General features: G+C 46.0%; 2 protein-coding genes across 4 annotated transcripts in view; one reads left to right on the top strand and one right to left on the bottom strand.

Annotated features, from left to right (window-relative positions):
• LOC142804253 (uncharacterized) overlaps positions 1–12,579 on the bottom strand; it is a 325,610-nt gene that overhangs the window by 47,105 nt on the left and 265,926 nt on the right. The gene's annotated exons all lie outside the window — the stretch shown is intronic.
• Positions 9,678–12,579, top strand: part of mRpS23 (mitochondrial ribosomal protein S23) — a 42,760-nt gene continuing 39,858 nt past the window's right edge. For 2 of the 3 annotated variants that reach the window (XR_005109447.2, XM_037419592.2), the window contains exons 1-2: positions 9,678–9,813; positions 11,546–11,704. Coding sequence is in view for 2 of the 3 variants with exons in the window: in XM_037419592.2 (XP_037275489.1) it covers positions 9,770–9,813; positions 11,546–11,704 (203 nt within the window). In the remaining variant the exon portion in view is untranslated. Of the gene's footprint in view, positions 9,814–9,953; positions 10,322–11,545; positions 11,705–12,579 lie in introns of those variants that run through there. The other variant, XM_037419598.2, reaches the window with a different exon arrangement.

Here is a 12,579-nt window from a genome sequence, read left to right as displayed (position 1 = left end):
GTGGCTGCTAGTCCTGCTGTATCTTCATTTAAGACATCGTTTAAACCGCCTGAAATTATCACGAGGTTTCGTATATCAGATGTAGTTTTGAGTTTTGCGCTCGCTTGCCTCATGCCTGCTTCAAGCTTGTGTCCTGGGAACGCCGCTACTGCAACCCTCTTGTCACCTCTTACCCTCTCTTTGATGGCTTCTATGCATCGATTTAAATTCGAGTCCCCGGCGATTATCACATGCTGTGACTTTTCAGCTGGAGCGTCCTGCACCTGGGGGCTACTTGCACCTGTGACGCCGACTGCTTTGTCCCCTCCCAGCCCCACCACTACTTCGCTGAAGCTGGGTCTTGCGACAGTTGAACCGGCTAAACCTGTTTTTTCCAAACTTGCTTGCTCTTCCTTCTCCACCGTTCTGGTTGCCGGTTCCCTACTGTTCTCGCCGTAGGCCGCTTCTTTGTTCAGCTTCGCTAGTGCTTCATCGGCGGACTTCAGTCTTTCTCCCATTGTCCTCGTTTTCTCTCGCTCTGTCGCCAACGCAGTCTCGAGCTCGGCGATTCTCATCAGCAGTTCACTCTGGGCAACCATCATTTTCTCCATTTTTTCCTCGACCTCACATTTCCTACACTTCGCGTCAGCCTCTTCTCCATCCGCTTCTACGTGTGGGTCCACTTTCAAACCCACCCCACATCCTGAACACTTTACAGTCTTTTTAACCATGTCTTTTTTACACCAATGGTCCCGATACTCGATAATCACTAAACTCGAGCCCCGCACTACGATAAAAAAAGAAAGTCTAAGCTCTACTACAAAAATTTGCGTGTTCAATGCACGCGCACCTCCCCCACGGGGTGGCAAAAGAAAAAAAAACAACAAAAAATTCAAACACACACACCCGCACTAACTAATAAATACCTGGTGACTGGTTCCCGAAGAAGCCGTACCATAAAATAAGTGCTACGAAGATTTCAACCGCTGCCATATATTTATAAAGACAAGCTCAAAACATGCAAAAATTGTTCTCGGTCGCTAGCGTCACCTGTGGCGAACGGTGCAACAACGCAACACTTTGCATAGCCTCCGAAACAGTGGTGCACAATTGCAAGTCTCGAACAACTCTCGGCGTGCGCGCCCCTGTGGTGTGGTGGCTAGATGCAATGTTTCTAGACTAGGTAAGTTGCGAAACTGAGCGATGTTGCGCGGCGCGGCCACTGCCAGCGACAAATGTAGCGCTGCTGTCGCATCCAGATTCACTCACTGCATGCTCGCTCGCGTCACTCCCGTAACGCCCATCGCTGTGCATGTTGCAGTGCGTCGATATCTGTGGAGGCTTCTTTCTGCGTGAACACTTTTGTGCTTCAGCGTGCCCTGTTCTGCTTTGAAAGTGTTGCGTGTTTTCATCATGCCCGGATGTTGCGTTCTCGGCTGTAGAGTAGCTACGGGAAATGAGAGACACATTTCATTTGTGCCCACGTGTACCTGAGCAGCGAGAGGTATGGGACCACGCTATTCCTCGTGCGGATAAGAAAGTGCCCAGCACCTCACGTGTGTGTGATATGCACTTTCATGAGAAGGACATCCTGAAGACTTTCACTCACGTCATATGGGAAGAAGGTACAAATCGCAAGAGGAAAGTGGGACCTCGTCGAAGGATGCGTTCCACGAATATTCTCGAATTTGCCCGCTTACCTTTGTCGCGGGGCCCGCGACAAAGAAGCGAAAGCTGCCCGATAGGAGTGGGGTATTTTCGAGAATATCATTGGCGAAAACGAATAGACTATCTCCGAGCACTGAGCTCGAAGACAGTGAAATAAGTCTCGGCATGCCGTCAACTAGTGGCGTCATTTCGCTTCAAGACATAGAAAACGTTTTTTTTCTGCATGCTGGCGGAACGTTGTTGAGAATGGCGAGACAAAACGTCTTGTGGTGTTTTTAGGGCTCAAAGAAAAAAATAGCGCTATTTGTGGAGAAATGCGTTGTCGTCGCAGAAGACATGACAGTCACCATGAGCTGCCGTCACTATCGCTTAGCCAAGTCGCCTGGCAGAGCAGATACCATCATCCAAATGGGCAGAACTTCTGGAGGACATAGAAAAGCTGCAAGTGTGTTCATGTTGTCCCAATGCATCAGCAAGCAGACTTGCGAGTAATGACTACGAAGCGCTCACCGTTACCCCAAAGTGCGGTCTCTGCTCGAAACTTTGGCTGCAGCTGTGTTAACACGTTTCATTAGAGGAACTCCAGAAGAAGCAGAGGGAAGACATGCTCAAGAAAATGGCCGCATGCGTAGCTTTTCGACTGTCTAAGTTGCTAGATAATATGACTGACATGAAAAAAAAAAGCTGACTACTTAACCAGACAAAAGCCACAAGATTGCGCCACATAGTTGTAATTTATATTCAAGCCCGAAAAACACAGCCACAAAAGAGGAGGCCAGACATTGTAGTTGGGTTTTTCGTGTCTAAAAAACTATTGCGAACGTACACCAACCAGCAACTAACCGACAGACTCGTATGTTATGCTATATATATCAAGCATTGTTTATTGTGGGCAGTTTAGAAAACCATAATTATACTGTATTTGCCTTACACCACTAAATATTACGCAGTATTAAGTTTCTGCGGCAGCACAACAAATCTCGATAATATACTGTTGGCAAAGCTCTTTCAGAACGGCCGCCACGGCGTCTTGCCACGACGACCACGCGTTTTCATCTGCTAGCGGAAGCTTGTTGCACCGCCAGTGCCACCAAACCGGAAGCTGTCCCGGCGCCGCGTGACGAGTAGTCTGACGCGGGGAGTTTTGCAACTTTACCTAGTCTAGAAACGCTGGCTGCAGATCACGGAGGAAGGAAACCTTTTCTTCCTCCGTGCCACAGATGAAGAACGCTTAGCTGGGACAAAGCTGGTACCGCCCATCGCCGTGATAATGAATGGATAAATGGATATGGCAGTACTCTTTAGATTAGGCAGTGGCTAGCGCCACCAAGCCATACTACCTAGTGAACCAAAAATTACATTTATTTTTTTTTTCTTAAAAAGTGAGTTTGAGGATTCGTATTTTGCAGTGAAGAGTTTAATTTTCACTCGTGCTTTGACTTTAGCCACCAATCAGATAACCCCTCTAGTCAAGTCTACCCGCTTAAGGTGTATTTTGCCCTCCCGGTCCCTAAACCCTAGTCCTTTGAAAAACTCTGCGCCATCATCCTGAACTATAGGGTTCAGAACATTATCAAGTGTTCGGCAGTTTCTTCTTCCTCTCCACACGCACTGCATACTGTGCCTACTCCTTCGTATTTGGCCCGATATGTCTTGGTTCGCAGTACTCCCGTCCTGGCCTCAAATAGTAGAGAAGTGCCCCGAGTGTTATCATAGATCCTTTCCTTGGCTTTTCCTGCTTAAAAGTTCGATAGAACTATAGTGCGGACTTCTTAATCATGCCCATTCTCCACATGTCACTCTCCGTTTCCTTCACTTTCTTTTTAACCGATAGTTCTTTTTTGTTTGGCCACCTGCTGTTTTCTAAGTATTTACCAGTCAACTTCCTGGTTCGCTTCCTCCATTTTGCATCGACATTCTTCATGTATAAGTAGCTGAAAACCTTCCTAGCCCAATGCTCCTCCCAAATTTTCCTCAATCGCTTCTCAAATTTTATCTTGCTGCTAGCTTCCCTGCTCTCAAATGATGTCCATCCCATATCACCTTGTACTCCCTGATTTGGTGTATTCCCGTGAGCTCCTAAAGCAAGCCTACCTATTCCACGTTGCTTAATTTCTAATCTTGATTGAACTTCTCATCTCATGCACAAGACCGCATTGCCGAACGTCAGCCCAGGAACCATGACCCCTTTCCATATTCCTCTCACAACATCATACCTATTGTAATTCCACAGTACCCTATTTTTCATCACTGCTGCATTCCTGTTACCTTTAGTCGTCACGTATATTTCGTGTTCCCTCAGGTACTCGGTCCCATTGCTTATCCATACGCCCAGATATTTGTATTTATCTGTTATCTCTAGCGTGACCTCCTGTTTTCTAAGCTCACTACCTTCGTTGTCATTGAAAATCATGGCTGCTGGTTTTTCCTTACTGAATCTAAAATCTAACCTATCTCCCTCACTACCGTAGATGTCCATCAATCTCTGCAAATCTTCCTTGTTGTTAGCCATTAGCACTATATCATCTGCGTACATTAATGCTGGTAGTGCCTGATAATTAAGTTTTCCTTGTTTGATGAAAGAGAGGTTAAAGCCCAGTCCACTTCCCTCTAATTTTGCCTCTAATCCTAGTAGGTACATCATGAATAATAAGGGTGACAGGGGGCACCCCTGCCTAAGCCCTCGTTTGACCTCTGCAGGCTTGAATACCTGTTTTTCCCACTTTATAACTACCTTGTTACCTTTATATATACCCTTTAAAAGATTAGTGAATACATGTTCTACGCCTAGTGTGTCCAGTATTCCCCACAATTCCTCTTGAACCACGCTATCGTACGCTCCCTTGATATCCGAAAATTCTAGCCACCGGGGCCTGTGTTCCTTTTCTGCTATTTCGATGCACTGCGTCAGTGAGAACAGATTGTCTTCCAACCTCCTGTGTTGCCGAAACCCATTCTGAAGTTCCCCCAGCACCCCCTCATCCTCTATCCAATCCTGCAGTCTTTCCTTAATAATCTGCAATGGATGGATGGATGGATGGATGCTATGAGCGTCCCCTTTATAACGGGGTGGTGACAAGTATGCCACCAGGCTCGACAAAAAAAAAAAAACCTTTTTTTCCCTTTTTTTATGTTGGCCTAATGCCTCTACTTCGATAAATTCTATCTTAATGGAAAAAAAGGTAAATTTTCAGCTTAAGTTCTCTGCCATTTACGGCACACTGTCCATATTTTATTTTTCCAATATTTATTTTTGTCCTTTCTCTCTAATTTTCTGCCACCAATACTCTAACCGTCTCTTACTTATTTCAATCGCGGGTGTGTTCAGCTTTCCATTGTTGTCCCTAAAACCCAGGGCTTCCTGTAGGCTCGTGCCCAAACGTACACCTGGGTGGATATCTCCACATTCAATCAGAACATGCTCCGCCGTTTCCTTATCTTTTCCGCAGCATGTGCATTGTTCTTCTTCTTTACTGAATCTTGCTTTATAACTACGCGTTCTAAGGAAGCCCGATCTTGCTTCAAACAGTAAAGCGCTTCCCCTTGAATTATCGTAAAATGCCTCCCTCCTTATTTCATTTTTGCCCTTTCGGTAGTTACTCAAAGCCGGTTTTTTCTCCATAGCTGCCATCCAGTAAATCCTCTCCGCCTCCCTGACTTTTCCCTTAACGCTCTTTGTTGACATATGGCTCACAATACCAGCCGTATATTTACTAGTGAGTCTTCTAGTTCTTTTTCTCCACTGTGTGTCCACGCTCTTCCTATACAAATAACGGAACACCTTCTCTGCCCATCTACTCTCCTTCATATTTCTTAGCCTTTCTTCGAACCTTATTTTGCTCTGCGCTTCCCTCGCCTCAAAACCTGCCCACCCCATATCGCCCTTTACAGCCTCGTTTGTCGTCTTCCCGTGAGCACCCAACGCGAGGCGTCCCACAGTCCTTTGATTTACATCCATTCCCGATTGCACCTCTGCCCTCATGCACACCACTGAGTTCCCAAAAGTAAGCCCTGGAACCATTACACCCTTCCACAGACCTCGAAGCACCTCATACCTATTGTATCCCCACAACGCTCTGTGCTTCATTATTGCCGCATTCCTCTTTCCTTTTGCTGCCGAGGCTTTTTCCTGTACCTCCATGTATCTATCACTCTCATTTACCCATACTCCAAGGTACTTGTATTCACTTACCCTCGGTATTTCTTGGCCTTGTATGGACACCGTCTGATCACAGGGATCATTGAATACCATCAATCCACACTTCGTTACACTGAATCCTAGTCCAAGAGCTTCACCTTCCCTTCCGCATATATTCGCCAGCTGCTGTATATCATCTCGACTGTCCGCAAATAAGACGATATCGTCCGCATAAAATAAACCTGGAAGCTTCTGCTCAATCATCATGCCGCCCTGTTTGTGTGACAGATTAAAACCAATGTTGCTACCTTCTAGCGCTTTTTCCATACTCACCATCTACAGCATGAATAACAGTGGGGACAAAGGACATCCCTGTCTCAGACCCCTGCTAACCTCAACGTTTTCTTTGCTACGCATTCCTTCCCACTCTATGCAAACTGTATTTTCTCGGTATATCTCCCTCAAAAGCTGTATACAGTCGTCGCCCATGCCCATTCCTTTCAATATATCCCACAAAATTTCCTGATTAATGTTGTCGTATGCCCCAGTGATGTCTAGAAAAGCCACGTACAAGGGCCTATTCTCTATTTTAGATATTTCTATACACTGAGTGAGAACAAACAGGTTATCGTCTAACCGCCTGTCGACTCGAAATCCGTTCTGAAGTTCTCCCAAAATATCGTTATGTTCGGCCCACGTTTCTATTTTCATTTTTACTGCTTGCATCGCCAACCTGTATAGCACCGATGTAATGGTTAGTGGTCTATACGAGCGAATCTTGTCCTTTTCTCCCTTGCCTTTATAGATTAAGTTCATTCTACTTTGTCGCCAACTGTCCAGTATTTGTCCGTCCTTTAAGCATTTTTCTACTGCTTTTAACAATGCTTCTTTAGTGTTATGTCCTAGTTCGTTAATGAGGCTAACGGGAATCCCATCTAAACCCGCGGCAGTGCGCTTTGGAATTTTTCCTTCGGCCCTTTTCCAGTTGAAATTATCAAGTACTAGCTCTTCCTCTGTTGCTTTCTCCGCCACACTTTTACTCACCGGGGAGATCCCCTGAACGCTCTTTTGAAACGAATCGGCTGTTACCTTTTGGATGTAACCTAGCGCTTCGTACCCTTCCAATTGATTTCCTCCTTCATCTAGAATATGTTGTTGCGTTGTGACAGACTTCCTACCTAGCGCCTTTATGTGGCTCCAAAAAATCCTAGGCGCGGCCTCCTTTTTTTCGTGTATCTCTGTCATCCAGCGTTCACTTTCACCTTTAATTTTTGCCTCTACCAATTTCTGTACAAGGGATTTTTTCTCCAAATATATTTCCCATATTTTTTTTTACTTCGTCCTGCGGCCGCTTCTCCTTTTTTGCCTTTCTATGCTCCCGTGATGCTTCGCGTCGCTTCTCGATCGCCTCCCGGATTTCCTTGTTCCACCAACTTTTTGGCTTCCTTTTTCCTTTCCAGCAAACAGTTTTCTTCTCTTTCCCTATCTCCTTCGTCATTAGATGTAACAGCTCACTATACTCCCAGTCCTTGCCTGGTATTTCGCCTACTTCTTCCTCGACTCTTGCGGCTATATTTATTATTTGTTTGTCATTTAAATACGAGCTGCCAGACTTTGATTCCATGCTCATATTTTTAGTTTCGTATCCCATTTGTAATGTTATTCGTTTATGATCACTACCCAATCTGTTAATGCCTTCCTCGTCTATCCTCATTTCTGTCAGTTTGTGGTAAATTCCTTCAGTCATGAGACAATAATCAATACTTGATTGCTTGTTTCCGACTTCCCATGTGATCTGGCCGTCACATTTAGGCCCCGTGTTAACTATCTCCAGACTATGTTGCTCGCAAAGATCTAGTAATAACTTCCCATTGGTGTCTGAATATCCGTCAAGGTCATGTATGTGGGCATTCATGTCCCCTAGAAGGATGATTTCGGCCCCATTACCAAATTCCTTAATATCCGCACTCATGCAATCCACTATCTCCTGATTCTTTTCTCTGCAGTTATTCCCCGTCCACAAGTAGGCTACCCCTAGCCACGTTTTCTTTCCACCTACTGTGCCCAGAACCCAGAGGTGCTCTGAACACGTCTGTTTCACTCTAACCCATTTGGCTCCGCGGTGAATTAGCATTCCTACACCCCCACCTTTCCTTTCCGATATGGTCCTGTTACACCCTTCCCAAACATAATTTTTAATATGTGGTGGCTCTTCCAAGTCTCTAAGGTGTGTTTCTGTAACCGCATACACGCCTATCTGTTCTTTGTTTAACTGCTCCTCAATCTCTAACCATTTTGCCTTCTTTCTGCCACCCTGCATGTTTATGTAACTAATTGCAACACGCGCCTTTTTCCTTTTTCTTTTACCTTTTTTCTGGTTTTTCGCAATTCTACCTGTCAAAGCGTCCTCCTGGTTGTTTTCCCTGTTACGAGCTACCCCGGACTCCGAAGGGCCCGTGAGCCCCCCAAAAAAGCTACTGCGCGTCCTGCCAGTCGCCAGCCCACCTCGTGTCCAAGCCTCTTATCGAAATGAATCTTGTCTCTTTGGAATCCACCCCACCAGTGCACTTCCCTGTTTAAATCCACTACCTCGAAACCCTTCTCTCGACTAATTCGCCATATCTCTTTGTTTGCGTCGATAACCGCTCTTTGCCCGACGGGTAGGAGGCGGGTAGGAGGTCGGACGTGTTTTTGGAGAGCTCCGGAATGACAGCTACAGATAAGTGTTTTTGCATGTTTCCTGCTTGCCTCTGTATGTAGCGTTATGAGAACGTAAGGCGCTAGCGTAAAGCTTGATTAGGTCTAGTACGGTGTACGTTTTTTTTTTAGTATTCTGTACTGTGTCTTTTTTTTTGCTCCAGCCACCACGTGGCTGAGGCCTGCGCGTAGACCGACCACGTGCATGCGCAGGTGCTGTGAAGTGTAGCGTATTTATGTATTATTGTGGTTCTTTTTGCCTTAGACCAGTGTATTTTAGTACAGTTTTCTAACACGTGGGCATCGGTAAACTGAGCTAGCCATGGTCAAAAAGACCGTAAAGTGTTCAGAGTGCGGGGTAGGGCGGAAGGTGGAAATTAGTGCGGAAGAGAAAGCAGAAGATGACGCCAAGTGTAGACAGTGCGAGTTCGAGGAGAAAATGAAAAATATGATGGCGGTCCAGAGTGGGCTCATGGAGAAAATCGCAGAGCTGGAGAATGCATTGGCGAAGGAGCGAGAGAAAACGTCAGCCATGGAGGAAAGGCTCCGGGCAGCCGAGAAGGGCCTATCGAAGGTCGTGAAGGGGAACGAAGACGCAGGTGACGGCGGAAGCATTATGGCGACGACCCCCCGTGCTGGAGAGATGAGGGAAACGGGCATGACAAAGGCAGATACATTGGCCACAGGGCCCAGCTACCGGGAAGTAGTTTTGAGGGAGGGAGGGAGCAAACCAGCAGCCGCGACTCACGCTAGTCACCTAGTCAGCAGCCAGGTGCAGGTTTCAGAAGGAATGTCTGAACAGGTCATCATCGCCGGTGACTCAAATTTAGTCCGATGCGCAGCGGCAATCAAAGAAAGGGTGAAAGGCGACAAGAGAGTTGCGATAGGGACGTTCCCAGGACAAACGCTGGGGACAGTAATGAGTCAAGCGGGTGAACAACTCGCAGCTAAAGCTAACAATCGTAACCTCGTTGTAATTGCGGGAGGGTTAAATGACGTCCTGAAAAAAGAATCGTCAGGACTAGCGACGACCTTGGCGAAAGGGGTGGATGACATGCGCACCGTGTCCCCCCAGGTGCAAATTGTAGTATGCACAGTACCGGAAGTACCAGTACGCAACGTCAACCTGCAATAGTGTCGGTCGCGAGCGCCACCGCGCGGAGCTTGTTTAAAACTGAAGGCAGGCCAACTCCGCTGGGAGCGCAAGCCATTCCTCAGGCATCTTTCTAGAGGAGGCGTTGCCCTAACCGAGCACACACTTTATAGGCAAGCTGTGGGCTGCGGGACATGGCTGGCAGTCGCATATACAAGTTGGGCTCCATTTTCACGAGGTGCGAGTGATCCTTTGCTTCATGTACTACGATTGTTATTTATGAGCAAAAGACTCTGGTTTCTTCTGATTTGTTGCCACGTTTACTATGATGCGGCTTGATTATGCCTAGGGGCAACATCTATTGCACTGGTACCGTATTTGCGCTTATAAAATTGGTAATAATGAGTCTGAAGAGGCCACAGTTCTGTCGATAAGCGAGCGCCAGCGGGATGATCCGTTGTATAGAGTCGAGTGATCATGCAAGGCGTTGTTTTCTTGCCTACGCTGTGATTGCTAACGTTGTAGCACGGCGCTGTTTCGTTTTGGCACGCTACATACTGTGAGACTCGTCTTTCGCTATGCCCACAACCCCTAGTTTGAACCTTGCCTACGCCAATGCACTGCCGTACTTCCAGAGGGAATCAGGAAAGCCTTTTCTCTTGCAGAGAGGAAATTCGGTCCTGGTGATCGGCTTCCTTTCGTGCGTCTCGCGCAACAAATGCACTGGAGTGCATTTGTTTTATGAGGTTTTTGTCTTATGTCATTTGTCTTATGTCTTAGTGCATTTGTCTTATGAGGTTTGTCTCGCGACACATCCAAGTCCAGTGGATTTGTCGCAACTGCTCGAAGGTGCCCTATTATAAATGCTTTGTAGCAAAGCCTTTGCATTTGAAAACGGGTTGATAGAAACGGGTTGATAACAAAAATAGTGGTGTTGGTCCGAGTGACTTGCTCAGTCGCAAAAAGTACTAGCAACCCTTTCTTACTGCAACTATCGTCAGATGGTAAAAAGAGTGCAGTTGTGTCAAAGAGACCGGCGCAGTAGACCGACATAGCCTGGAGGCACTGTCGTATCGTCTTTGACAAGCATCTTGCTCGGTGTCGAGCAGCTGATTACTGGTGTCAAATGTGACAACGGCGAGAGTTCAATTTCGGTGAGGCCACTGTAAGTGACGATGTCGTGGCGGTAGAGAAAATGCCATTCCAGGATGGCATCATCAAACCATGCAGTAATGATGATGAACTTGACGACATACAAAACATCCTGAATAACAACGCGAGCAGCGCACACTACTGTAGCATGAATACTCTGTGAACTAGTGGTATGGAGGGACATCCCACAAAGTAGCATTGTCACTTTTTGGAGTAAGTGGCAAAGTTTTGCGTCGGTAACAGATATGGCAGCTCTGGTATCGATAAGGGCAGATGCAGAAGCACTGTCCAAGCACGTCAATGTCATTTGACGTATTTCTCCGAGGACTTTCTCAGTTCATAGCATCACAGCCGTTGCCTCGTGTACTGCACCAACTAGTTTTCCTAGACCTTGCCTCACTTCATATCATCATTATTTTTCCCTTAAGGGCCCCTTGTTGGAGATTTACATAAGGGGGGGGGGGGGGATAACACAAAAAGTTAGACATGTGACTAGCCCCTCAAGATGTCTTGATCAGTCATGCAATTTTTCAGGTGACGAATTTGAAACACACTTCTTGGAGAAATGGAATATTTGCTGAAATGAAAAAACAGGGAGTACAGTCTAAATTCACAATCAGTATTAGAACGTGAGGCAATCTGTGAGCAACTGCTTAAACACAATGGGGTTACACTTGCTGGCAACACTATCTGGCAATATCCTGCATGTGCGTCATTCAGTTTGAGCGGAGGTGGCCAGAACACTTTTTTGCATGTATAGCTTCACCTTTTGCATCTTCGTGCCAGATGAGAGAAATGGAACGTTAATTGTTGCGCAGGGTGGAGGGCCTTTTGAAGGCTGGTGGCATGATGCCTTCGGAAGAACCACGCTGGCTTGATGTGTACCGTGCCTTACCACCCATCGAGGAGCCCAGCTTCTACAGGGCGGCTAGGGGCGACGTGCGTCCAGTCTTCTACCCAGAGGATGTGGCGCGCATGTGAGGCTCTTTCATTTGCTCCCAGTGTGCGCAAGGATGTTATTTTTTATTCTTTTGGCAAAAAATTAAGAGGTGGTAGGTGCTCGAAACATATACTTCAATCACCATTGTAAATTTTGGTGGTTATTAGAGCAGAACGGGCGAGAGCCTTGGAGTTGTAAAAATCTCTCGTGGCCACTTACTGCACCCTTGAGACAGGTTGTTCGATAGAGCTAATGGTAATAACTCATTTTATTTCTTTCACATGTGTTAAAAAATACACATACTTGGTGCATGTGTGGGTTCATTCCTCATAGTCTTTTGTCTGGCTCCTGCTGCCCACCTAGAAAAAGTATGTTGAATAGTGCCGTAAGTTCTGCACATTTAATTTTGTTACCTGTAGGAAGGTTCCACGAAGCAGTGGCAACTACATTATGCTGTGAAATTTCATTGTCAAGTGAGGTAAAAATATTTACTTAAATATAATCAGTGAAACTACTAGTGCATGTGGGAAGCTCATCTTTGCATGATGCACGAAAAATATAATTACAGTAAGCAGTGTGTAAGGGACAATTGGGCTAGTAGTAAGGATTCATACTAAGAAAACCGCACAACAAAGCAAAAGGGAGCACACCTTCTCTCTCGTGCTTGGGCTCATGCGTTTCAAATGCTCCCTCGTATTATTATCTTGCTACATGGCGCCCTTTTGTAATTATAAGCAGTATGTTCATGGGCTTGGAATATGTCCTTTCAGTTGCATTATATTATAAGGGTATTATCCTCTCCAGTCCCCATAACCTCATTTAGGGATGGATCAAGTGCATCCAATTCTGAAGCAGATATTTTTTACCTTCAACTTGAACTTGTTTCTTGGAGACCAGTACGTTACTGACATG

The sequence above is a fragment of the Rhipicephalus microplus genome, chromosome 3 (genome assembly GCF_043290135.1).
Source record: "Rhipicephalus microplus isolate Deutch F79 chromosome 3, USDA_Rmic, whole genome shotgun sequence".
Lineage (NCBI taxonomy): Eukaryota > Metazoa > Arthropoda > Arachnida > Ixodida > Ixodidae > Rhipicephalus > Rhipicephalus microplus.
Note: the sequence above shows the minus strand (reverse complement) of the source record. Positions and strands in the feature narration are given on the sequence as shown.